General features: G+C 42.7%; 1 protein-coding gene across 1 annotated transcript in view; it reads left to right on the forward strand.

The window, feature by feature from the left end:
* The window catches only part of CCNA2 (cyclin A2), a 1,007,636-nt gene that overhangs the window by 459,675 nt on the left and 521,360 nt on the right, over window positions 1-26,601 (forward strand). Inside the window, exon 3 of the mRNA XM_044061531.1 lies at window positions 750-862. Coding sequence (XP_043917466.1) covers window positions 750-862 — 113 coding nt within the window. The remainder of the gene's footprint in view (window positions 1-749; window positions 863-26,601) is intronic.

Consider the following 26,601-nt stretch of genomic DNA (forward strand, 5'->3'; position numbering starts at 1 on the left):
TCAAGAGGAGCATTTTTGGAGTTAGGACTGCCAAGTCCATGTTTTCACACTGTCCTTCACTCTGGCAGCTGAGGGAAAAATCTGCTTGCAGAACTACTCTTTTTCGAGTAGTGGCAGATATTGGCGAAGCTACTGGGGGATATTCCTCAGAGGATCAGGTAAGCCTCTCCCAGGAGCAATGGTGAAGATTCTTGGCTAGGAACAAGGAAAGCTAAGGGAAATTCTCCTAGCCAGAGAACACCTGGCTCATGTACCCTAAATGGGCTAATTGGGTGCTGGTCAGGCAAAGGTCTGGGGGAACAATAGAACAGGCTAAACACCAGTGGAAAATGGGCCAGAAATTTGGTTTTGCAGGGACAGCTGGAAAGTTGAGATTTGTCATTTGGGACATGTGGCCTGTCAAACCCTCTGAATAAACCAAAGGGGACTTCTTGCTTTGTAGTATCTGTACAATAATCCCAGGAAACTGCAGCTTCCACCCACTCTTTGGCTGCTCATAGATAATTCAGATATCTTTATCAGAATGCTGTGATTATTAAACTATGAATTATTGTCATCCTTTTACCTTGAACTGTTGTTCTTTTGTTGAGATTAGGCTAACATTCTCTTCACTCTTGGGCTGCTCATAGATAATTCCGATATCTTTATCAGAATGCTGTGATTATTAAACTATGAATTATTGTCATCCTTTTACCTTGAACTGTTTTTCTTTTGTTGAGATTAGGCTAACATTCTCTTCTAATTTTAAGAGTCCCCAGGACTTATGGAGTTGTCGGAAATTGAAGTTGATGAGCGAAAGGTTAATGCTAATGAAGTGCCAGATTATGCTCACGACATCTACAGTTATCTTCGGGAAATGGAGGTAAATGGAGACTTCAGTTTTAATGTTTCCTAAATTGACTTTAGGACTCTTTCTGATTATGTAATTACCAGATAGGGCAAGGTTAGAAATGAGATTTCTTTCTTCCTTTTAGCTATGAAGCACTTGACGCCAAATCAATTACCACATGTATGTAGCTGTATATAATGTAATATTTTGAAAGAGTTGGCTAGGGATGTAGTGCATTTCTGTACTGGCGCTGAGTGCAATAGCAGCTGTGAAATTGGACCTTGACTTTACCTATCATCAATTTAATAGCTTGGTCCATAATGGAGTTTCATCCACAGACTGGACCAATGACAAAATTGAGTATAAAGTACGTTTTGAAGTCAAATGATAGGTTAACATACAAAGTTATTTCAACCAAATTTAGCTGTACTGCATGGCAAATACTTGCGTTGCTGCCTGAGATTTCACCATCTGAGTTTTAAGAGATTATGATGGAGTAAGTTTCCATGCCTAGTTACTAAGAAAGCTCATGTTTTTTCATTTTAACATTGCAGTAGGCTACAAAGTCTAGAGCACTGTAGTTTTGACTGCATATTTGTTGGCGTAGATTTGGTCTTTACTGTGAATTTCTAACTAACCCAGTTGGCTAGGACATAGGTCTGTCACCACCCCTTGACAGTGTGATAATTGCATGTTCCAGTAATGGTAAACCTGTTAAGGTTTTGCATTAACATGCTCAGTTTTTTTTTACTGACCATTAGTACTGGTTGATTAGTTGAGCTGAGAATGTTACATAGACAAATTGGCTGATTTTTCTTCTGTGTTCCATTCATATCTGTATAACAGTAAAGAATGACTTGGTTTTCAACCTTCCTCTAGTCAGTCCTCTCATACCTACTATAATCCACCATTGCTCCCTAGGCAAAATTTATTCCATTAAGGATTTGTCTGTTTAATTTGTCAGTGCTATTGTATCCAGAATTGCCTCCTGCTGCAGTTCAAATGGAGTTGCGTGTATTAGTAACACGTTGGAATAAATGAGTCTTATTGCTCCAAGCTTACTTCCATATTGCTTTCACTACTTTTACGTCCTGGTATTTTCTGATTGTTTCTCAGTACACAAGGCACTAATCACGGTGTGTAACAATTTCAATGATAAATACTATTATCTTGTGCTAGATCTTTAGCATTTATCTTTCCAGTTGTTGGTAATGGGTGATCCCGTGTGATATAAAAATCAGTCTGCTTTATTTTTCTCTAGTGCTTCTCTGATACTTCTATACTGTTTGCACAATCCCCAGTGAAATAGTCTTGCTACATTATTGTGCCTTTCCGTATACAAACCCTCAGCTATGAATGCATCTCACCCAGCAGTGAGATCGGCAGCTGTTTCCAGTTTTGTTTTACAAAACCTGTCTTTCTCCTACTTTGATAAAACATTGCATTTTTTGATTAAGTTCCAACAGTTTCCTGTCTTTGAGATCTAATAAGGTAAAACCAAAGGCTATAGCCATAAACTATATATCTGCACAATTGGTTCAACAATTCCCACTTTCATGGGGATATAGGAAGCATTTTAGGGCAATGGCTTAAAAGGCTTGCAATAACAGAACTAAAGAAGGGAAGCTGTTATGGATATAGACTGACAATAAACATGTTTAGTCCCTTTACCTTTAAAGGTCAGGCATCCGAGGAAATGCTGAACAATTTAGAGTTGAATTTAACTTTACTGTTTGTTCAAAGTTCAAGGTTTGCCCGTCAAGATGGACTGAATATGGTATGAATAGGTATAGATACCTTAATGTCTTTTGGTGTTAGCCAGGGAAGATTGCATATGCCAGCTGACTATGATTCCCTTTTGACCCATAATGCTCTACAGTAGCTTTCTTTTCAGATCTTGTACTGTACACAAAGTGATGCAGAGAAATGGTCCCAACCTTCTTGATGGTCAGAGTAAAAATGATACTGAATGGTTTGACCTGCAACAACCTCTTATTTCACTGATCTGAACTATCCTTTCCTATATGCGAGTATTCATTGTTCTGCTGCTGTATTTAAGTTTTTGCACTTGAATGCTAGAGGTGATATGCCAATATAGAAAAGCATTTGAAATACAAATGTGATGGTAGACCTGTGCACCATTATTTAGAGGCTTAAATTAAGTGGGCAAGTAGGGAAGGAGTTCAGAGGGAGGTGGATAGTAAAGCAAAAGGTTTGATGGGTTTGGGGATGGTAGAAAAAAGGGTTAGTGAAGACAGGGCTATGAAGGACTGGGCAAGGTCTCGTTTTGGTAAGATGGGAGCAAGAAAGGGTTGGGAGTTGTAAAACACAATGATGAATCTGCTTTCTAGACTTTAGTGAGGAGAAGATTTAAAGTAGGGAAAGGAGAATTACTAGGTTGTGGAGAATAAAATGGATTCTGGAAGAAAAGAGTTGGGAGGGAGTGTACAGGGCAAATGGTAGGACTTGGTTAATGACAGGTAATGGAAGATGTGGGCAAATTTAAGGTCTATGGAACAGTATGCAAGTACGGGTGGTAAGCTATTTACATGAATGTGGACTGGTGGGATATGTACATTGAAGAAACTTGTATTGGTACAAGAATCGAATGAGTTGAAGTAGATGGGAGGTGATGTGGAGGATGAAGGCAAGAAGAGGAAGTAATAATCCTGATACTAACCTCATCCCACTGAGGGACCCTGACATCTACAGAATAAGTGTGAAATTGGAAGTGGCTCCACTGCAACATCCTGCTAAAGGTTTTGGTGAGGGTCAATGGAAGTTTGAAACTTTTCAGGGTAGTGGCTATATTGAAATGCTGAGCTAATGTATTTTAAACTCCAGACACTTTCCAAGTGTTTTACACTAAGGCTGTTGTAAATTGTTTTTATCTTCATCTCTAAAAATTTAAATGCAATAATTTTATGCCCAGACTTTTTTTTTTTTAATGGCTTGGTGAACTGTCTTGCTATGCTTAGATGGAGCAAAGCGCGTTCACTTCACTCATGATTCCTCAAATGCTGCTTCAGGTTTTGTCTGCCTGAAGGTCTAAGCCTGCAGGATTGAGTCTCGTCAGACAGCAAGACTAAGGTTATTGCAATGCCATCCAGGACCTCCATGTACAAAATTGTACTTGACAGACTTCCTCATTCACCTGCTAGTGTCCAAACTGAGCTTTGAATTTTCTTCAGATGAGCTAATTAGAATTGGAAGTTTGAGGTTATCCACTTCGTGAAGTTCGTAGAATTACTGACTGAAGAAAACTCAACATTTTTCAACATTTCACTAAAGTTGATGCAAGTAGTTTTGAGAGCCTGTCTGTTTCCATGCCCCAGTATGAAGATGGTTAGAGGACCTTTAATACTAAATTGTATCTGGTATGAGGAGGTCCATAGTCTAGCAGACTAATGCAGTTACACTGTTTACATAGTAACTTTCACAGTTTACTCGCCTCTCCCTTTTACTTATAGCACTGTACAAAACTGCTTTTTTCTGTTCTTCCTGTCATGCATTAAACTATATTGAACATCCCCAGGCTGGTCTGGCACTCCTCATGCCGTAAATCTGATATGACCCTAGACCAAGGCTGGAGATACAGAAAGGAAATGAGAGCATGGATTACCTTTGAACTTTGCTGCCATCCTGAAAGGACTGCTTGTCTGAGACGTATGGTTAATAAGCAACTAGCTTGTGGGTATGTACTCTGGGGACCCTTTTCTTACTGCTTCTCAATTTGTAAATCTCATAAAGGAGAAATATAACTGAGGCAGATTCCACAGCATCATGAAAACTTTTTTCATACTTCATGTGGGACAGGACTAAAGTGCAGTTTCAGTCCTTTGCCATCAAGACTCCCACAACCTTTTTTGAATGTCTTTAGAAAACCAAAGACTCAAGGAGGTTGCGTCTAGCACTCTGAGCCTTCTTGCACTGATGTCCAGCAATTACTGATGAGCATAAAGTCCAAACACTAGGCTTTAGCTGTTCAGCCTGACCTGGACATCTGTCTATTGTCCACTCGCCATCCAGTGCTTAGTTTCCCCTGCCATTGCAGCTTCATTGGAGGCAGATATTGGGCAGCCCACTTGCATGTCTGCTGTGGCTGATCCAGCATCTATTTCAGACAGGAAGGGTGGCCCCAGCTGGTTATCTCCAAGGGCTTAGGCCCTTCATGTGCTGTATATCAGATGTATGCCCTGCAGCCAAAGTGTAAGGTACATAAGTGACAAGTGCAAAACCCTCAATTTTGCTGCCAGTCCAAACTAGCATTTCTTTAGTTTGTTGGTTTTAGATTTAGTACAGTCAACTAACTCATTCACCCCCGGTGGAGCTTGAGGTTTACACTGTAGTTTCAATGGGCGGAGCTTATGCCTTTTGACAATCAAATTATGTCCTCATTTCAAACATTCATATTTCTGGAACCCTAGGGTTATGAAAGTATAAATGGCAAACCCTTCAGCACAAACTATTTTTATAGTGCTAGTATTCTTTCGTTTCTAAATCTTAAACTGAATTTTATAAGTCAAAGTAAACACTATTAGGTTTGTAATATTTTGTAAACTGCTTACAGCAACCATTCGTGTTGCACACATACAGTCAGCAGCATTTTGTTCCATCTGTTACTTGATTATTGAGATATTTAGAAAAATGTGAAAATTATACCTATATAATTTAATATCACGAAAACCTTTACTATCTTTTTACCTGCACTAGACAGAGGTCAAATTAATGCATCTGAGTTTCCCATTGTGTAAGTTTTATGATGAAATCTTTTAAACCTTGTATTATAGCATGGCTTTGGAATTATTGCTGCAAATATGAACAAGCAATATTTGACGCCTGGAGGAGTCAGTAGGAGTTAACTACAGATGCACCTGAAGGCGTCAATTGGATGTAATGAGTTAACCAAGCCTTGGGCGGATAAGTGTCAATGGGGGCCTCCTATTACTTTTATTGTAGGTACATGTCATCTTGAAAATGGAAATGTGAACATAGGAAGCGGTTCACAAGACTAGGTACAGAGCATGACCATAGAGAGGTTCTTCGTGTTTCACTGTTGCGGTCATTACATTTGGGTAATCTGCTGACAGGTTGCCCTCAGTTGGCCTGAATTCCAAAGTCTTGGGTCCTGTCAGTTGTCTCCTCTTCCATGATGTCATGGGTATAAAGAATAAAACGTGCAGCTGCCACCATTTTCTTTAGTCTTTCTTGCCGCAGAAGCATTTTGCAAGTGCCGGTCGGCAGACTACTGAAATATTAGAGTTTGAGTTTCAGAACCGAAGTCTTCACTAAAGCCAAGTACCCCGTTGGGGAAACTTTTTTTTCTTTTACTGATGTCAGAAAAAGTTAATTGTATTACTTGTGGGAAGCAAATACCTCAAGGATTTCCATTTATACTGTATTCCTTGCCTAGGTCCTGATCACAACATGCCTGGCTGTCTTGTGCTAGATTTAACCAATGCACTAAGCGTCTGTATTTTTTGCATCTAAGTATTTTGGAAACAGATTTAACTACACAGGAATGTCGTCTGATGGCAATCAGACTACCGGAGTACATAAACGCAAAGAAAAGGACAGAGAAAGGCAGTAGAGATCCAAAACCGACGAAGCTTCTAAGCCAGTCGCCGGCACTCAGGTGCTTTCGCAGCCCCTGATACCAGCTACCTTCGAGTCGCAGGCCTCTAACAACACCTATGTGGAGGCAGACATGCCACAAGATACTCAAGGTATTGGACAGACGGATGTATCTCCCTCTGATGGGTCCGGAGCCGCTGAGCAGTCACCGGCTTCTGAGGGTGTCTTCAGACCTCAACATTTTTATATCAAACCTTTTCATCTCAAGACCCCACCTAGCTTTATACCTGGAAAGTTTGCTTTAAACTCTTTGGTGAATGAACCATGGCTTCAGAATCTTCCCAGACGTCCCAACTTTGAAGGAGTTGAAGCTAAAACCAGAGACTACTTCTGTCAAGCATCTGCTGGATATTTGTGCCTGAAGAGACTGAAGACTGTCATGTTGACTCCTGCCCCTCTTGTTCTGACTCAATTTGAGGCTAAAGTGGGGCATCCAGTTGGCATGTTTTGAGACCATTTCCCTTAAGGATGAGAAGGGGGAGGACCCCAGCTGGTAATTTCAGACGGGCCTGAGATTCAAGTTTGTGAGAAATTATGTGCTAGGATTCAGAACCTTTGAGGTTTGAGTCCACAACCCTATTAGCAGCACACTAGACCTGTTTGTCTATTGCTAAGGAACCCCCAGAGTAAGTGACATGATTTTACCCAAAGTCTGTCCAAAAAGACTTGGGAGAAGTCCTTTTTGAAGATGTAGACTGGCTGCTGCTTTCCAGATTTGCCTCCTATTCTGATGAGGACGTGGATTCACTAATGGAAGAACTTTCTTTAGGGATTCTATCTTTAAAATGATGGAACAATTTAAGTGAGGAAACTGTTTCAAGATATGATTTCCAGATGGATTTCCCCTAGAGTTTCTGCAGTGCATCCTATTGAGGCTCTCTTAGACACTTTTTTACATCTGCCGTCTAAGCCAGAGTCCCAGACCTCCTAGTTTTATAAGGTTCTTGGGCTCAGTTAGAATTTCTCACTGGACCCTTCTGTCATCCCCCTCCCCTGGCATGCCCACTAAGTGTCTTGCTTAGAAACTCTTGCCATCTGATAAGAGTAGCAGAGCCATGTATAGGTATGGCAAGACCTCTGCAACCTTTACTTTTAGGGCAATCCAGTTCTGATACAGATCAGATATGCACTTTCTCCTTCTAGACTGTTTGGGGGGGGGGTAATTCAACTTGACAAGCTTGAGTCTGAATTTTTTTTTGACTAGTTCAGCTTCCCAAGTACCTAGACCTTCAAGTAAAGCTCTGATCCTGCTGCTTCATCTGGGGCAGCTGCGTAAAGGTCAGCCCTTCGTAGGTATTCTTGGCTTGGGCCTCAGTCTCGTAGAATGTCAAGGCAAAATTGTTCTGTGGATACACAGAATTTGGCAGATCTCCCGTCTTGCAGGACAATGCAAGATCTTGAAACAGATTTCTTTCCCCTTTTCCCAAGTACCAATGAAAGCATCCCTTTTAAAATGGATCCCTTTGCACATAAGCATTTGAAACTTAACCCTTTTTTATCCTTTAAGGTTTCTCACAGTCTTGACTCTAGTAGAGGGGGGCAGTCTGTCATGCAAGACCAGCTTGCTTCCATTTGCTATCTTCCTCTTAAAGATTCTGTTCCCATTTGACAAAATCACAATAAACAAATGGGTTGTCTAATCCACAATGGCTACCATGTATGGAAGTGTTCCTTTTCTAGGATGTTTAATTCACATGAGGGAAGGTTCTTGGGAGACCCATTCTGGACTCCTTTCTCACTCTAGTTCCCTCTGTGGTTTTTGGCATCTCCAGTGTTTCTACCCCAGGTATCCTTAGTTTAGAGACTCCATAAGGGCCTATCTTAAGTTCAGTTCTGTTTGGCCATTTGTCCTTTACAGCACTGAGTATTTACCAAATGTCTAGCCACTGTTCATAGTCTGTTGCAGATTAGACTGTGTTAAAGTCATCTAGATAAGGAACTAGCTTATTCAAGCTCCTTCTTGCCAGGATCTCTTGCAGGACTTGGAATTCACAATGTTTCTGCTTAACAGTGTAGGCTTAAGTCAGTTTTTCTCTGAACTTCTCTTTTTTCCTCCCAATATCCTGTTGACCGCTTTCAGGCCCTTTCTTTGCAAAGGACCTCACCAAGTGTTTAAGAGCCCTGGGATTCATGGCATCCATTGTCCCTATAGTTCCATTAGCCAGATTCCACATGAAGTTCCAGTACTATAAGGTGAAACTGAAAAAAAAAAGTAATAATGCTCAATTTCTCTTGTTACAACACCAGAATATCAAAGATATGTAAGCAAATGGGTTCATGGGTGAATACTAGGCTACCTGCCCATAACTAGAGGTCTGAATCACTTTGTACCTTGTGTTTAATGTGTGAACCTCCACCATTATGCCTTGCCTATCCAGAAGTCATATGACATAACTTGGCTCTTTTAATATTAAATTTTAAAATTATTCAGTCCTGTCTAGCTGCCATAATAATCCTTCCAATAAAGTTAGTGTCCAATCTAAAATTAAAATTCTTCTGACCTATAACACTGAATAAGAACATGATTCTCCTTGGGTTAGCACAGGAACCCATGCTTGCCTAAAGCATTGCTTAGATCCATAGTATCCATGGCATGTAAATGTTCATAAGTTCTGTAATGCAATTCTGACTTAAAATGCTTTACAGTCTAAGCACATCACTGCATGGCCCTTGTTTTGGTCACCTTTTTCCATTAATCGAAACTAAAGTGCGTATCTGCCATTACATGCATAACATTTATACATGTCAAAGGGTTTGCAACCTGATTCTGGTAAATTTCCTAACCTAGTTTGAAACTTAAAAAAAAAAAAGAAAACAAGGGCTCCTATTTTGCTACTTGTTTGGGAAGTTAGCAAGAAATTTTCCAATTCCATAGTTTTTATGCTTCATTCACAATTTGATAAAATACTATAGTCCTTTTCATCATGAGCAAACTTGGAACTTTTCCATGTCCAACATACATGGCTTATTTGCTGTGTTGTCCCTTACTGCTTGAGCAACACTTTCGACTAAGCCTTTTGTGTAGCCCCTATAACAATCTTTGGGCTAAAATCTCACACTCCTGCAAAATTTTTATCTGCCTGTCTACCAGCCCTGAAACTGTCCTTTATCTTTTTTTTCTTTAAATTATTCAAATGCCTGTTATACTCTAGATAAGCATTACTTTGCTAATTTTCAAAAAGTTCAAGCCATTTCCAGTTGTATCTGAAAACTATTTGTTTTCAGCATTGTCATCCCCAGAATTTCTCGTTTAAGAAATTTCTTTGGATCAACTAGATGTCAGACAGGTTTTCCTTGTCTGAACCCCCCCCCCCCCCTGCAAAGCTGGGAAGCTGTTTGCAGATGCTTCTGATCTAGGGGGGCTTGTTCCAACAGTATTATGGTTCAGGGAGTCTGGTCTGCTCAAAAGGTGAGAGCCCATCTGTCAAATGAAAGCTTTAATCCTGGTTCTTTAGGCCCTGCATACTGGTCTCCAGGTCTACTCAGGGTCTTTATGGACTGCACTCTTTTTATATGGTGCATATTAGGGATCAAAGTCTCACTGCTTTTGCAGGCTAGCCCTCATATCATTGGGACATTAGACCATATGCCCTCATGTGATTCTTTATTTTCTCAATGTAGGCAGCAGATCCTCACGAGTGGGTTACAGGTTTTACTTGACATTGTTCATTGAGTCCTTGGATGCATTTTTCTCATCAAAACAGACAACTTCCCAAGTTCAGTTCCAGAGTGTCGCGTCCTCCAGTTTGGAAACTGGGCACAGCCTCTCCCTCTTGGAGAGGTATGCTCCTGTGTACATTTCCCCTCCATCTGCCAAATGACCTGCACAAGATAGTGTTGGACAGGCCCAAAATCTACAGCTTTCACCTAGCCAGGGCTAGTATTAATTTCCACAGGATGGTTTGACTTGCTCAGGACGAGGGCTGTAATCCACCCTCATCATGACCTGCAGTTGAGACCATGGGTGTTAGGGTTTTGATTCCTTTTAGACCTCATTTTTGTGAGGACATGCTTCAGATTTGGCAAGAGGCATGAAAACCCATAGCTAGTGTAACAAGTGAAGAGACTAAACAATGAACGGGTCCCTCTTGGTGGTCATTGCTACTGTTTTCTATTTGCGCAAACTGATTCTGGTCCTGCGTACTCTTCTGTTTAAAAGTAATTTGCCAGCAATTTCTGCAAGTCTCCTCTGGATCCGTTGCATCTAGATTTGAGGTCAAAATTTCTAAAAGGCATCCTTAAAATTAGGCCTACAAGTAACCTGTCATTCTTGGGACCTGAGCTATGTTCTCAGTTAATGGACACGTTATGAACCAGCAACTACTTTTACTTTGAAATTGTGTACCTGGAAAAAAACTCTTGGTGGGTTTAACTTCTGACAGTTTCTGAACTTCATTCTCTTATTGCCATTCCTTTTCTAACATTTCAGAGGTTTTCTTAGAATCAATACTACATTTATGCCTAAAGTCTCTCTGGGAGGATTGAAGGTATGATTCTTTCAAAAAGAGAAATTCATGGTATCCCTCAGTCTTGGAAAACCCAGTATACAATCTACTGGTTCAAAAACCAAGAAACTTTGCAGTGTGGAGGGTGTGAAGTTCACTCATTAAATGTTATGCACCTAGTTCACTAAAGATTGAACTGTAAAATACATACTACAAATAAATAGGTAGTCCACAGCTGAGGTAAAAATGGTTGCTTTTAATGCTTTAATTTCTCTTAACAGAACCACCCTCTGAAACCACTCCCCTGCACCAAATAACCTGATTAGATAAATGTTTTTGATGCTTTTCATTATGCTCTACTTGGATTGCTTGTTGGTTTCAGTAAAGGATGTTCCATTTTTAACTCTACCGTGGATTACCTACTATTTCCTATTTTATTTTGTAGTACATATTTTACAGTTCTTTAGTGAGCTTAGATGTACAACATAATTCAAGGAATGAACTTCACGCCCTCCACACTGCAGGGTTTCTTTGTGGTTTGATAGTATAATTCTTTCTCCATTCTTTGTTTTTGCGTAGACTGCTCGGCTACTAAAATCTAAGCAACTGTATTTTCAGAACAACTTTGGTAGCTTCCAAGCAAACTTTGGATTTCTAAAGACATTAAATTTTTAGTAATTTTATTGAAAAACTTCCTGTTTGCAGTTGCCTCTTGTGGCTTTAAACATCTCAAAGCTAGATTCATTCTGGAAGCTGTTATTTGGTTGTCTTCGGATACTTTAAGTTGGATATTTTAAGGGTTAGAGGTTTTGCTAGATTCATGTTTTTTGGTGGGGTCCTGAGTTCCTTCCCATTCTTTATAGTGGCTTTAGTACTGTCCCTGTAATGAATAATGTAACCGTAATTGAGGGCAAAGTGTAGTCATGCAAGATCTCTACCAGAACAGTAGATGTTCTTATCACTGCAGTATTCCCCTCTCCTTTCCTGGCTTTCATATTTTTCTCTGGCTGAGGAGACTTTTCCCCCCTCTTTTTCTGGATGTACATGTACAGTGTTCCTCTTCTGGGGCATTGAGTTTTGTGCTAGTCATGTGTACCTTGGGCTTTGAATGTAGAACATTCTACAGTGCCTAGAAAAGGTGTGGGCTTTGGAATGCTGGCTGGATGTAATGGCTTCTTTTGGTAGGATATCCCTAACTAGCACTGTAACAGTGGTAAGTAGGATAGCTACCGTTAAGGTTCTTAAACTGTACTTTCTCAGTTTTTATCACATGTGGCCTTGGTAGTCACTTCTGTGACTGCTTACCTGTCAGCTATATCAGCCGTTGGAGCTACTCCTTTCTGCACGTTTTGACAAACAATTTTTGAAAGGCATCATGTGCATTAACCCCCCCCCCCCCCCCCCAAAAAAAAAGAAAACCTACCCCTCCTTCCCATCACTTGAACTCTGTTCTGGAAAATTACCTTGGTTAAGGAAGAATAGAAAACTGTCTCAAAAGGGCCGTTAGTGGGCTTGCACTTCAATTTCTCTGCTGCAAGTTTTGTCCGTTCCACCCTTGCCTTCCACAAGGAGAGGGTTGCTTTTTAGAACTAATCCCTCCTTAACTCTACCATCTCTGGCACAAATTATCATTGTAACAATACATATTTCCCCTCCTTGGAGAAGGAAAAGAGGAATTTCTGCATTCATTGGATGTGTATAGGGAGCTTCCGTTTTACCTGGACAAGAATAAGGACTTTAGCTCCATCAGTTTAACAAGGGTTGCCAGTCTCTAAGCAAACCATTTCTTCCTTGAATTCCAGAGCCATTTTCATTTTACCCCTTTCATGGTGAAACAGCTTCCCACTTAGGCAAAGGCTCATTCCATTTGGGCTGTAACTTCTGAAGCTTTCAAGAGTTTGGATTTTAAAACTAGCATTGGCAACTACATAGTCTTCTGTTCCCTTGCCAAGCATTACAAGTTGGAAGAAGAGGCAGAGCAGGATTTATCAGGTCTGTTAAGGGCTTGTTGGACCACAGTTCTGCACTCTACTCAAAGCTGCCTGATCAACTTTACCACTCCCGTCAATTAATAGTAATGCAACAGTGATCTTAAAGGACTTGGTACATTTGACGTGCTGTAACAGTAGATGTCCTGATTACTGCATTACTGCAGTACTGCATCCTACCTTCCTTCTTGACTGAAGCAGACCTCTCCCTTACTTTTCCCATTTTTCAGGACATGCAATATATAAATGGTTACCTCTCCTGCTTAATGGTCTGGAGTTTATGCCCTTGTGCATCTCCCACCTTTCATTTGACGTATGTTGCATGGAGGGTGCCCATGCTTTGGTATGCTGGCCAGACATATGATTATCCTTGGCAGGCTTATCCCATCAGGAATTCTGCAGAAGTGATCTAGGACATGTGTTATGGTAGGTTAACTTTTTATAACTGAAAGCAGTATTTGAAGGACCAGTATGGGCAAAAATACATCTTTCTGTGAAGCTGTACTTGATCCAAACCAGTCTGCAACCGAATAGGTAAGCATTGCTAATTTTTTTTAACCTTGAATGCACTCATGGGGATATATCCTGATGTTTCCTTTTGAAACCTAAATCTGTCCCATAATGCAGTGTAAGGGCATAGCTCCCAAGGTCAAGACGCCCCGCTGTATTCTACCAGGTCATAGTTCAATTAACGAAATACTGATGTACTTTACTTTTGAATCCTTTGTACAAATGTCAGAATGGAATGCAATGAATCTTGCAAATGATTTTCTTCATGCAGAGAACCAAGTTGTAAAGTTTTTTCCTTTCAAGACCAGGTTAATCCTCCCTTGGAGTCTCCCTTGGAGTATCAAAGGTTTAACAAGTCATGCATAACTATACCCTTGGTCTCATGTGCATTTGTTCCCTCATGTATCTTACACCTGTCATTTAAACAGCACTTCTGCAGAAAAGTAAAAATGTGTTTATTGGAGTGTAAGCAAATGTAACTATTTCTGTAAATGTGACCAGTAAAATGTCCAATCTGAAATGTTTACTTCAAGCAAAGGGTAAAGCTCATGTAAGACAGCATTCATGCAGAGCTTTACATTACAATGAAATGTTAGTGTGCTTAATGTTTACCTCGCAGGCCCTTTGAATCGTACAGCGAGTGGAATGACAATTGCCACTGCCCCTGTCTGCACACCTGGCCTGCTCTTAGTTGTGCTTCACAATGTACTCTGCTAAAAGTGTGATCTTAGCCAGTCTATCACAGGCAGTGTGTCTTGCACCATAGGCCCTGTAAGCTATTTAAGGTTAATTGAGCAGCGGTTTGACTGGCGCATCACCCCTCTTTGATTTCTGTTGATCACATTTTGGAGTGAAACTCTTTTCTCTGGTGCAATGTAAACTACTCCAATCTGTGCATACTTTTTCCAAGCAGTCCAACATGCCTACTCTTCAGTTCCCCATTATCCCTCCTACAAAATCATGCAGCCATGTACACTGACCATGGAGCATTGACCACATCTGTGTAATGGAAACCAGTGTGTGCTGTCAGGTCATGGCCCTCAACAGCTGTAGCAGCATACACAATGATGGTACCATTTGGCAAAACTAGGAAAACTCCAATGTACTTGCAGCCAGAGGACAGTATGCTTATTTCCATAAAGCTATGCTGCAGCTGCAAAGGACCCAACAAAGCAGCTAAAGCTAAGCAATGTAATTGCCAGCAAACACTATATATACTGGCAGTCATATGTTCATACGTTGGTACTAGGCTATCTGCCCTAGGGTCTATACAAGCCTAGCCGTAACAATTACCTGGATGTTTCTTCCCACAATATTTACTTCCCTGGATCCCTGTCTAGCAGGGTGACTGACATGATCCCCGGGGTGAATTTCCCATCTCCCATCCAACCATCAAGGTTCCTTTTGAAGAGGGTCATGGAAGTGCTCTACTTGACATATATGTGAAAGTCTATTCCAGAGTATGGGGAGTCTCTGGGTCAGGAACCTAGTGTAACACCCACATGTAACACCATACGAGGACAATGTACAGCCCCAGTGGACTGCAGATACCCACTAACATGGATACAAATGCTCCTTTTGCAGCATACACCGAATACCTTCTGACACGCACCACAGCTGTATATAGTTGTATGGAAAATGATGCATGAGTTGTCTAGTGTCATAACCCTTTGAAAGCAATTGTAGTGTTACCTGATCTTGTCAACAAAGCAAGACTCTTATAGCAACTATAGGCCCTTACAATTTGTGACCACTCTTCATTCTCGTGGATCAGTGAGAATTTGTTAATCCTTGCACAGTTTGTCTCAGTAAACTGTTACTGGGCATTATTACACCATTTCCAGTTTATATGCCTGCAAGGATCACATGCCTACTGTGGTGGCTGACAAACTATACTGACTGCCCTTTACCCCTGGGGTATCCATTATGGTATTGCCGATTTTCACTATGCATGTTTGTCCACACTCCTAAAGAGAGACTTCTGCACAGCTGTGCCTTTGCTCACTTCCACAAAACATTGCAGTGTCTAAGGGAGAACTGAAGCTTTGTAAGGATTTCTGCTGAGGAAACATTTAATCTGCTGCAGCAAGCCTCCTGCAAAGAAACCAGTCTCCTCAGCAAGCATCTGCTTCACATCTCAAATGGTCTCAAACTTGAGCTATATTTGGATAGTTATGAGGTAATGGACACCTCTACAAAACAGTACTGCACAGCTAATGTGGACCAAGCCAACTACTGTTTGGTCAGTACATCAGTTCCCATAGTTGAAATCCAGTGTGCTGACTAAATCAGCTCAATGACCACTGTGCTCCGTGTTTGCTTATTGTAACAAGCAACCACTTAACAGTTGTCCATTACTGAGACTGATATACATATGTCTAGCACACCACACTGCTGGTGTGAATTTTGCACTGATGGCACCACGTGTGCACACCTGCAATGCATTTGTGGTCTGACGCAGCTGCACATGACCTACACAAGGCACCTAATAACTATCTTTGGCATCAGTGGACACACTTTAATGGAAACCATTCCATCAGTCCTGAATTAGTTTTATAAAATGGTGTATTGAGACAGGTCACATGCTAGTGTTGTGCTTGTGCTCAACAGTTCTCAAACTGTTCACTCCCCATATCCATGGAGTGCCATCTGAACCAGACACTCAGATTTTCCACTGCACCAAGCTTCTGCCCATTTAACACTCGTCCTCCACATGTCACAAACCACCTGACAATTCATCACAGGCACCACAGTAGACATGGCCAATGTTCAGTCCATACACTCCACATCTGCAATCACATCAATTCTGCGATATTGCTTATAAAAAAAAATCTACAATTGTATTTAGATATGCTACCAATACATGCAACTCAGTATGAACTGCAGGAGGAGTCATTACTAGGCAAATTGTGGGTGCAATAAAGAGCACTTTTGGCTGACAAAGATTGAAACTACTAATTTCATGAACTTTAATTGTACTTTGACTTGGGAATGGTGTCCATTCCATTCATGGCACTGGAAACCCAAAGGATTTGGAGAAATTAAGATTGAAACCGTAAGATGTATATACACATCTAATGAATACTGAAAGCATCACCCTTTACAGTCTCATCAAAAGCCCATCTAAAATAAAAATGTGGAATTTTTACTTTTCAGCTACTCTGCAGCACCATTAAAATGCAAACAAGACATGCTGGTAACTACATACATTAAAAAGCATAAGCTTTTGGATATGGCTGTCTGAAGTGACTAAGTCACTGTAAAGTATGTAAATCGCCATCCGTCAGTATATTTTCGCTTCTAAATATTTTGGTGCTCTGTTTAATTATCCTGATATGTCTTCAGTAAGCCATCAGGACGGTCTGAAAAAAATGCAAAGATACAGGCTGCCACGGTCCAAAGCTGCCGATGACCCTTCTCCAAAGCCAGTCGTCAGTTTGCCGGTACTCTGATGCTTTCACAGCCCCTGATACCCGCTACTTCAGACTTGCAGGCCTCCACTGAAACCCATTCGGAGTCCGGTATGCCATGAGATGCTTCAACAGTGAAACCGGTGGATATCTTTTCCTTGGATGGGTCTGAAGCTGCTGTGCAGGCACCGGCTTCTAAGGGTGTATTCACGCCTACTGACTTGTGTATTAAACCAACGCAATCTTCTTTTTCAAGGCCTAAAAGTCGAACCATGCCTAAAAAACTGATGCCCAGGCCATATGGTCAGGCCTCTATGCCTTGAAAACAAGACCTTATTACTTTAATCAGGGGAAGCCAGCCTTCGCCCCTCTGAGACCTAGGACTGAGTTTGCGTATGATGATTCTGACCAGGATTCTGAATTTTCTGTTTCCTCTGACCAGGATTTACTCTTGCCTACCTATGAGGATTCTGATGCAGAGGACTCTATTCCTTCTGCTTCTCCCTCAGGATTTCTCTTTTGGTGAAACCCTGCATACACTGAGCATTTTTGTTGGGAAAGCTAGGATTTCTCTGACTCTAAAGAGACTTGGGGATTTCTTACTACTGCCCCAGCACAGGCCATACCTCCTGTACTTGACATGGTTTCCTTTTCGGAATCTAGCTTGGCCCCTGACTACCTCCTGCTCCCAGAAAACCTGATAGATGTTACAGGGTCCCTGACTCAAGTTCCTTTTTAAAAATCCTACTGTGGATCCTGAGACAATTTCACAGGGACCCAAGGGAATTAAAGCTGTTACTGCCAAAAATCCTACCCCATCTGATAGACACTCCAGGGTGCTGGATAGATGGGGTAAGAAGGTATACACTTCTGCAACTTTGGCCATTAAGGCCTTAAACTGCCAGTTTCATATGTTAAAGTATGAGCAGCATATTATTGGATTGCTTAAACAGAAAATGTTTCCTGATTGTGCTGAAAATAAGGATTTACAGGATTTATTGCATTCAGCTGAACAAGTTGGAAAACCTACTTTGCAATATGGTTTTGATTCACTAGAGGCATCTTGCAGGGCTGCTGTAACTGGGTCTGTGCTTAGAAGGCATGCTTGGCTTAAGGAGCAATCCTTGCCAGAGCATGTTAGTGAATTTACTGGATGCTCCCTTAAACCAGGGCTGCTTGTTTGGCAACAAGGCAGAAGTCCTTAAGATGGAGGAAAAAGCTAAAAAAATCTTAACAGTTTGCATAGATTTATCAGACCTTCAGTCCAAACCTAGATCCAGCAGAGCTCCCAGGCTTCAGTCCCAGGAGATGCACAGGACTAAGCAGTGGGGGGCCTCCGCTTCTAAATCTGGGAGTAATAAAGCTCCCCCTATGGTAAACTCTCAATGACTTCTTTTCATAACTTCCAAGTACTTCTCAACTGACTGCCCATTTGGGGGGAAAGATTGCTATTCATGCAAAGAACTGGGAACTCTACCCAGGACAAATGGGTTTTAAATAGTGTCCCAGGGATACAGGTTTCACTTCTACACGTTACCAACAACAAGCGGATGGCCATATCTACCCCACAATCAGTGGGCAGAGGCCCAAAAGCAAGTACTTTCTCTCACTCAAGAATGGGGGCTGTTCAATTGGTACCAGAAGAGGAAAAGGGACAAGGTTTCTACTTTTTTCTGGTACCCAGAAAAGACCATTCATAGCATCCTGTTCTGGACCGGTCTACTCTAAACACATTTTTGGTAATTCCAAAATTCAAGATGCTGACTCTTCACCAGTTGCTCTCTATGCTAGGCAAAAGCGCCTGGTTGGCAACACTAGATTTAAAGGAAGCATACCTGCACATCCCAATCAGGGAATCTTGCAGAAGATGCCTATCCTTCAAAGCAGGCTAAACGCATTCAGTTCTCTGCACTGCCCTTTGGCTTATCTACTGCGCCCAGGGTATTCACAAAGTGCCTAGCTTCAGTCCCTGCATTTTGCGGGCAAAGAAATATTCAAATATACCCATACCTGGACGATTGTACAAATGCCAGATTCAAAAGTATGTCCTGGCTTTCTGCCTGAATTAGACAAAGGGTGCTAACTTGTCTGGGGGTACACCATGAATGAAATCACACCTGGTACCTTGTCAAATTATATTCCTGGGAGCAAGCTTGAATACAACTTAACAGATGGCTTTCCTCATGCCAATCTACTTCAAACAAGTGGCCACAAAAACCCTGCTATTTGCAAGGCAAATACTACAAGCCTTGGGGTTCATGGCCTCCTGCATTCTTCTAATTCAATATGCAAGACTGCATATGAGGAAACTACAATGGTATCTAAAAAGCCTTATGGTGTCAACATTCTCAGGATCTAGAAGCAATGATTCCTATCATACCTTGCCTACGCCTAGAGTTTGGTGGGCAGGGGCCTGCAACCAAAACAAGGTACCATTCACACTACCCCCTGCCACCCAAGCCCTAACAGACGCATCAGACTATGCATGGGGGGCTCACCTGGCAGGGAAGTGAATTCAGGGCAAATGGACCCAAGTCAAAGGCACCTGCATATCAGTCAAAGAAATGTTAGCTGTACAAAGTGCTCTGACAGCCTTCAAGGACCACATTCTTCCAGGGCATTTAATGGTAAAGACTGACAACACCACTATTATCTGGTACATAAACAAGCAGGGGGTACACATTCTTACCCACTCTGCAGACTAGCCATGGTATTGTGGAACACAGCCCTAAGCTACCAAGTGCATCTACGAGCTCAATTCCTGCCAGGCAAACTAAATACACTGGCAGACAAACTAAGCAGAAACCCCATGGATCCACACGAGTGGAAACTGGAACCAAGCATTTTCAACATGTTGAAAAGAAAATGGGGGAGCCCAGATATAGACTGGTTTGCCTCCCCCCAGAACTATCAATTGGACAAATTTTGAACAAGGACTCTCTACAAACAAGCTTGGAAAGTGAATGCTCTGTCCTTCAGCTGGAAAAACCTATCAGTTTGCCTTTCCTCCTCTGCCTCTACTCTCCAAAGTACTACGAGAGATCAAACAAGCCAAGGACTATTTTGATTGCTCCAAACTGGCCACACCAACACTGGTACTCCCTCTTGTGCAGTGTCACTGTTGACCCCAGGGCACCTGCCTCAGACTCCTACCCTATTGTCCCAGCAAGATAATCTGATTCTGCACCCTCTGCTATAAACGCTGAACCTAGCAGCCTGGCTAATTACCTAATCTCTCCTTTCCCATCCCTCAGCAAACCAGTGATGGATATAATTTGAGGCAAGGAGGCTTAGTACTAGAAAATCTTTTATGCTGAAAATGGAAAAGATTCTATGCCTGGAACTCATCTCAAGGGATGAGCACAGCAGTGCCCAATTTACCACAGATTTTAAAATACTTAACTGAGATGCTTCACAAGGGCCTGTCTTTCTCCTCCCAAGATTCACGCCTCAGCCATTTCAGCTCATAACAACCTCCCCTCTTCTCTCATCCACTGCTCAAGCAGTTCCTCAGAGGGGCCAAAAATTTACGACCACCCAGGTATTGGAGAACTCTCCCTTCCTTCTTTCGAGCCAGCTGCTACTGCAGACTTAAAATTCCTTTCTTGGAAAACAGCTTCCCTTTTAGCAATCACTTCAAGAAGGGCATCTGAATTACAGGCCCTCACGGCAGTGGAGCCTTTCATAAGCTTTCATGCGGACAGGGTATCTCTCAGGGCCAATCCCTCCATGCCCAAGGTGGTATCCCAGTGTGGCCCTTATTCAGTCCATTCATTTGCCGACCTTCTTTCCTAATCCACACAACAAAGGCGAATGGATACTGCACTCCTTAGATGTGCCCAGACAACTTGGATTCTACTTGAACAGGACTAAATTTCAAAGGAAATCTGACCAACTGCTGGTGGCATTTGCTACAGGGACAGAGGGGAAGGCTATTTCAAAGCCAACCATTTCCAAATGGATAGGCCATTACATTCATTTTTTTCTGCTACAAACACCATGGAAAACCTATCCCACAGGGGATCAGACTCCACTCAACCAGGGCTGCATCCACCTCAACAGCCTTTCTCAGACGTTTCTACCAGGGACATCCTAGAAGCTGCTACCTGGAGTTCTGTACATATTTTACCAAGCATTACCATCTGCCAATTTTCTCTAAATCCAGAGCTGGCTTTGCCACTGCAGTCTTGCAGGGCTTTATAGCTGATCCTAATGCTATCTAAATTCCTCCTCCCATCCTTAGCTTTGGGAGTCTACCTAAATGTGATTGCAACAATGAAACACGAAGAACATAGTACAGTTGTGTACACTTACCATAAATGTAGATGTCAGAGTGTATTCACTGTTGCAGTCCTGGTTACCCTCCCTCCAACCCCCTTACTACTTTTGGCTATACCTCCACTCTCCTTTACTATGCTCAAAAAGCTTTTTGGTGTATTTGCTTTTTTGTTGGAGGTATAACCTTGTATATTTATAGATTAAATTGCTTCCCATTAGAGGGGCACCTGACATCTGGGCAAGAAAAACTGATGTAATGGCATTGCCTGCATGTTTTATACCCCTGACGACCTGATGTCACTGAGGAAGGGACAGCGACTGACGCAGGACCCAAGACTTTGTTAATCAGGCCGACGGAGGGCTACTACAAGCAGATAACCCAAATGTGATGACTGCAACAGTGAATACACTTGGACATGTACATTTATGGTAAGTGTACACAACTGTACTTTCTCACCTTAGATTGCTAAGGCTTGAGCTACTCCCTCTTTCATATGCAACTGTTTGGTGCACACTGCAACTCATAAGATATTAACTTGTTTTTTTTCATCTTTCCTGCCTTTAAAGTCTTGACCCTCTGGTCAAAGGTCAGTCATGGAGTCTATAATCTGCTTCCTAAGTGGTCATCTTGAGATTAATGCTTTTGTTTCCCTCCTGGTGAGAGGAGCATAGGGACATTAATTCCTGGAAACTGATCACTGGAGTCTAACTGCTTCATAGGTGTTAACTTAGAATTTGTTTTTATTTCTCTCCTGGTAAGAGAAGGACCAGAGGGCACTAACACTTTTCTGGGCTGAGTGTCTGTGGGACCTTCTTGATTGGTCTGGTTGCTATTTAAGGCCTTTACCAGGAAATCCCTGCATCTGTGACGAGACTGATCAAAGAGCCTGTGGCGTGCTTATCTTGGGGGGGGGGTGAGGGGTAGGCGGTTGGTGCTACTGTTTTGCTTCTGGTGGGAAGCAAAGGGGCATTGTATCCCAGAGGTGTGAAGCTGTGGTTAGGCCAGCTGTATTAGTAGCCATGTAATAGCCAATTAGGTGAATCTTATCTTGTCATTCTAGACGAAACTAATCTTTTTTAGTAGGTACTGCTTGATTACCTGCTGAAAAACCTGTTTCCCCTGAAGGGTTTTACAGTGCCCTGTATATGCAGGCATCTTGAGCTGACTTTTTCCAGTAAAATTACCCTTAATTTCAGCAATGCCTACTTCTACACACTGCAACTAGTTTGCAGTGACTATCACTGCCCTAGAGTTGCAAACTAGATAATCCTAACAGACAGTATAATTAAAGGGCCTCTTGTATGGATATGAGCTCCCACTCTTACCAGCATGGTGGATAATGGGTATCCTGATGCAATGTAGTATCCTGATGTAATGTAGAAATTGCCTCATGTTTACTGACCATTCTTAAATTGAAAGCATGAGATTTCCACAGTCAGTGCAAGCAAAGCTCTCAAACGCTCCTAATGTCAATTGGGTTCAGTAATAAACATGCTGCACCCATCACACAATACAAAGCAGACACACACACCCACATATGCTGAGGCACTTCTAAAAGACCACATAGACTACACAAATGCCTTTAGCATACCCAAATGCACTTTCAAAATACCTACATCAATAGCCTCATTTTATGGAACCTGTACTTCTAAGCCCAAAAGGCAAGCCACCACACAATCCAATATTCTGCTCATTGGCGAGACTATCCTGAGTCACTGTCCTCCTCACCAGACTTGGAAGGAAAGTCATAATTATTTATTAGGGGCCAGGATGAACCGAAAGTACCAATATGACTGTAAAATGACACTATGTACTTCCCTAGACTATATGAAGAGACCTAGAGCTGTCAATGTTTCGGGCTGGTATGTGCCTATTATTGAGCAGCATTTTACCTTCTCAAAGAATGATGCCACAATATGAATAGAAGACTAAACTTTAACATTTGATTAGCAGAGAAGTCCAACTCTGCTAGTTGCACATTTTCAGCGGAGGCTTGGGGAAACTCTACAAACACGCAATATAACAGCACAATGTTACAGTTCAGTAGAATTCACAGATCATAAAGCATACTGTACACTGAATTACTCTATACCAATTGTCTAACTTTTGACAATGTATAGATCTGAAGTTTTCATTTAATGTTCAACCTGTGGGACACTAATCCTGTACGGATCTGACTCTGCTGCATTTCTCCAGCATCAGATCGAAGATCCTCCCCTACCTATGCCATTGTCTCCTTCCTACCCTCAGATCTCGTTTGCCATCATCATGGTCTGTTGGCGCAGAGTTCCTGGTAAAAGAAATAAATATTCTTTCTGGTCTTTTTCCTTTTTCACGCTTCCTAAATTTCTTTAGTTCTGTACCCTACCCTCTAGCACTCAGGCGGCTGTTCTCTTAAAGTCCCTTTTCTCCTTTCCTTTTTCCTTGTTTAGTGTATTGGTGCTAGGCTTCCATTTGCCATGTCCAAGACCCCCAAGCCAGGCTTTCGGAAATGCAGTGTGTAGCCATAAGCTCCCCCTTCTGATGGCCACACTGTATGAGAGTACCATACCTAGACACTTCCTGTTCGATCTGCGTGGGCTTCAACCCCGGTGCATTGATTAACAGGAGAAACAAACGTGTCTTGAAAGGCCTCCTTTCTCCACCTTCCAAGGCCTCTGCTTCTTCCTCCTCCTCCTCCTCAGCCTCTGGGACTCTACCTCCTGCCAAGAGGGTTGAGAAGTACTGTCACAGGGATAGTAAGCAGTCCTCTGAACCTGCTTTGACCAAGCCCCCAGATAAATCCTACCCAGCCTTCAGCCAGAGTTCCCCTCTGCTCTGGTTTCCTTGTTTCCCGCCATAGCCAGGTCGCTTGGGGCCGAACTCCATTATCCGCTTTTCTGTGCCTCTCCAGGCCCATATATGTAGCTTCCTCCATCTGGTCCACCCGTAGTTTCTGAAGCAGAGTTTGACAAGATGATGCAGAAATTCATCAGGATCCAGATGGAAGTGTTGCCTGCCCCCTCTTCCTCTGACTGGGATCATGCAGTCCACCCTTTTTCCATTGCTTCTCCAATCCAACCCCTGGCTTTGAAGTCTTTGGGTCTGAGGCTCCTAGACGTTGAGGGGTCGGCGCAGACAGTATCAGAGGTACCTCCGTGCCTACCATTGCCCTGAGTAGCTCTGCTCTGACCAGTTTGGAGCTGTCCAGCTCTGAGCCATAGTCTTGTTGCCAGATCCAAGGGTATGATGTCAGCTCTGAGGCTTTCAGAGTTGGCCCTTCCACTCGAGTCTCAGCATTTGGAGGCTCTGCTCCAGTTCCATTGACTTTGAGGGTTACGGATCCTGTACTCCCAGCTTGGGAGATTAGTTCTCCCTCTGCCTTTGATGTGGTGGAGAGGGTGCTCCTTGATCCCTCTAGACCCTTGAGGTTATCCTCCTGAGTCCGTCCTGGCTGCTCCTGTTTCTGGTCCGGAAACTGCCATCCTGCTCCCTCAGGGATAGCCTGTTGCCGCTTACCCCCAGGGAGTTCCAGGAACAGCCAGGAGTTCCTCCCCAGAGGATCTCCCTCGGAAACATGCATACAAGACACTTGGACTCCCCACCGGAGTCCCTCACAGAAGACACTGACGTGAAGGAAAGTGAAAGTTTCCCCGGTCATCCCCAGATGTCTCCTTTGGTGACATCATGGAAATCCTACGCCAGCTTGGGTGGTCTGTCCAAAAATCAAACCCGGATGAGTCTGTTCCTGGAGGCATTTGATGCAGGACCCTCTACCTCCTGAGTGTCCCCTCTTGCCGATCCACTTAGGGACTTTGTTTCATCCCAGGCATGGAAGGAGCCTGACATGGGTGGAGCCCATTCCCAAATGCCCTGATAAAATTCTGTGCCCCTTCGAACATACATACATTTGTCTAAGGGATCCTCTGTTGATGCTATGGTTGTGGCAGCCACCATTATGGTGCTTGCTCAGGAGAGGTTCTGCGGTCCATCCACCAGACTAAGTCTTGGGCTTGGACGTTTTGGGAAGCAGGCTTGTGCTTCAGCCACAGTTGCCTTAACATGCTGAACTACATGGCACATGTCGTCAGACATCAATGGGACCTGGTCAAAGAGGTTGTTTGTTCTGCCCCAGGGTCCACGTCAGAAGAGAAGGTGTTCTGTATACCCACTCTAATTTCTATTTCCAACATCTTTGAGGCTTCTATAACACTCTACTAAAGGTGCCTCTAGGGCAGCTGACAGGCATTGCCATCAAGCCTGGTTCCTGCTTTGTGATTCTTGGAGCCCTTTAAGGAGTCTTTCTCAAATGCCCATTATGGTTCCACTCTTTTTGGCAAGACCGTTCTGGACACCTTAGTCCAGAGTGAGAGACTGGAAGACCATGTCTGCCATCAAGATCTGCTTCACCCCACAATGATCCTTCTTACAGAATCCGTGTTGGATGAAGATGTGGTTCTGAAAGTCTCTGGGCTTTTCCCATGGTGCTCAGGACTCCTTCCCCCAGAGACAGATTGGGGCTATGACAGATGTCCTCACATGACAGAGGGGCTCCAAGGAGCCAGGGGTCTCTAGATTCTTTACTAGACATACCTTCCCAACAGCCCTGAAGGGTCACCACACTGCTAGTGTTTGGAAGCAGTCTGTCTCTATGCACCCAACAGCCTGAGTCATTCAAGACTATTGTTGGGTGATGCATATTATATCCAGAGGACATTCTGTCCCTTTCCTTCAACCTCCAGTCCCACCCAAGCATCTCCTGGACATTCCACCTGTGCAACCGGAGGAGGCAGCAGAGGAAATTTCCAAGCTGCTAGAAAAATGTTATCCAGCCCATCCACTCAAACCAATCGAGATCAGACATCTATTCCAGGTTTTTTTTTGGTGCCAAAGATGGGGGGCATAAGACCCATTCTGGATCTTTCAACCCTAAACCTCAGTTCCCAAGACAAAATTCCAGGTGGTCACTCTTAAATCCATTCTGTCCTTTCTGTAGAGATATAACGATGTGCTTGGACCTCCTTGATGTGTACTACCATATCAAAATGGACAGGCGCTCTCTGAGGCTCCTTTGCTGCCGGCTAGGAACCGATCATTACCAGATGTTCATTTTAGTGTTGTAGTCCTTACATTTGGGTTATCTGCTTGCAGTAGCCCTCAGTCAGCCTGATTAACAAAGTCTTGGGCCCTGCGTCTGTTGCTGTCCCATGTCGTCAGGGGTATAAAACATGCAGCAGACGCCATTATGTCAGTCTTTCTTGCCATGCGGTGCCCAAAGCAGAAGCAGTTCGCAAGTGCCCGTTTGCAAACTCCTGAAATTTTCGTTTACAAGTTTCAGAACCGAAGTCTTCAACTAAAGCCAAGTACCCCATTGGGGAAACTTTTTCTTGCTCCTTACCGATGTCAGTAAAAGTTAATTGCATTATTTGTGGAAAGAAAATACCTCTAAGGTTTTCATTCGTACTGTATTCCTTGCCTAGGCCCTGACCACGATGTACCTTGCTGTCGGTTTTGTGCTTTATTTAAT

Source organism: Protopterus annectens, chromosome 2.part0 (assembly GCF_019279795.1).
Source record: "Protopterus annectens isolate FY-2018-M chromosome 2.part0, PAN1.0, whole genome shotgun sequence".
Classification (NCBI taxonomy): Eukaryota; Metazoa; Chordata; order Ceratodontiformes; family Protopteridae; genus Protopterus; species Protopterus annectens.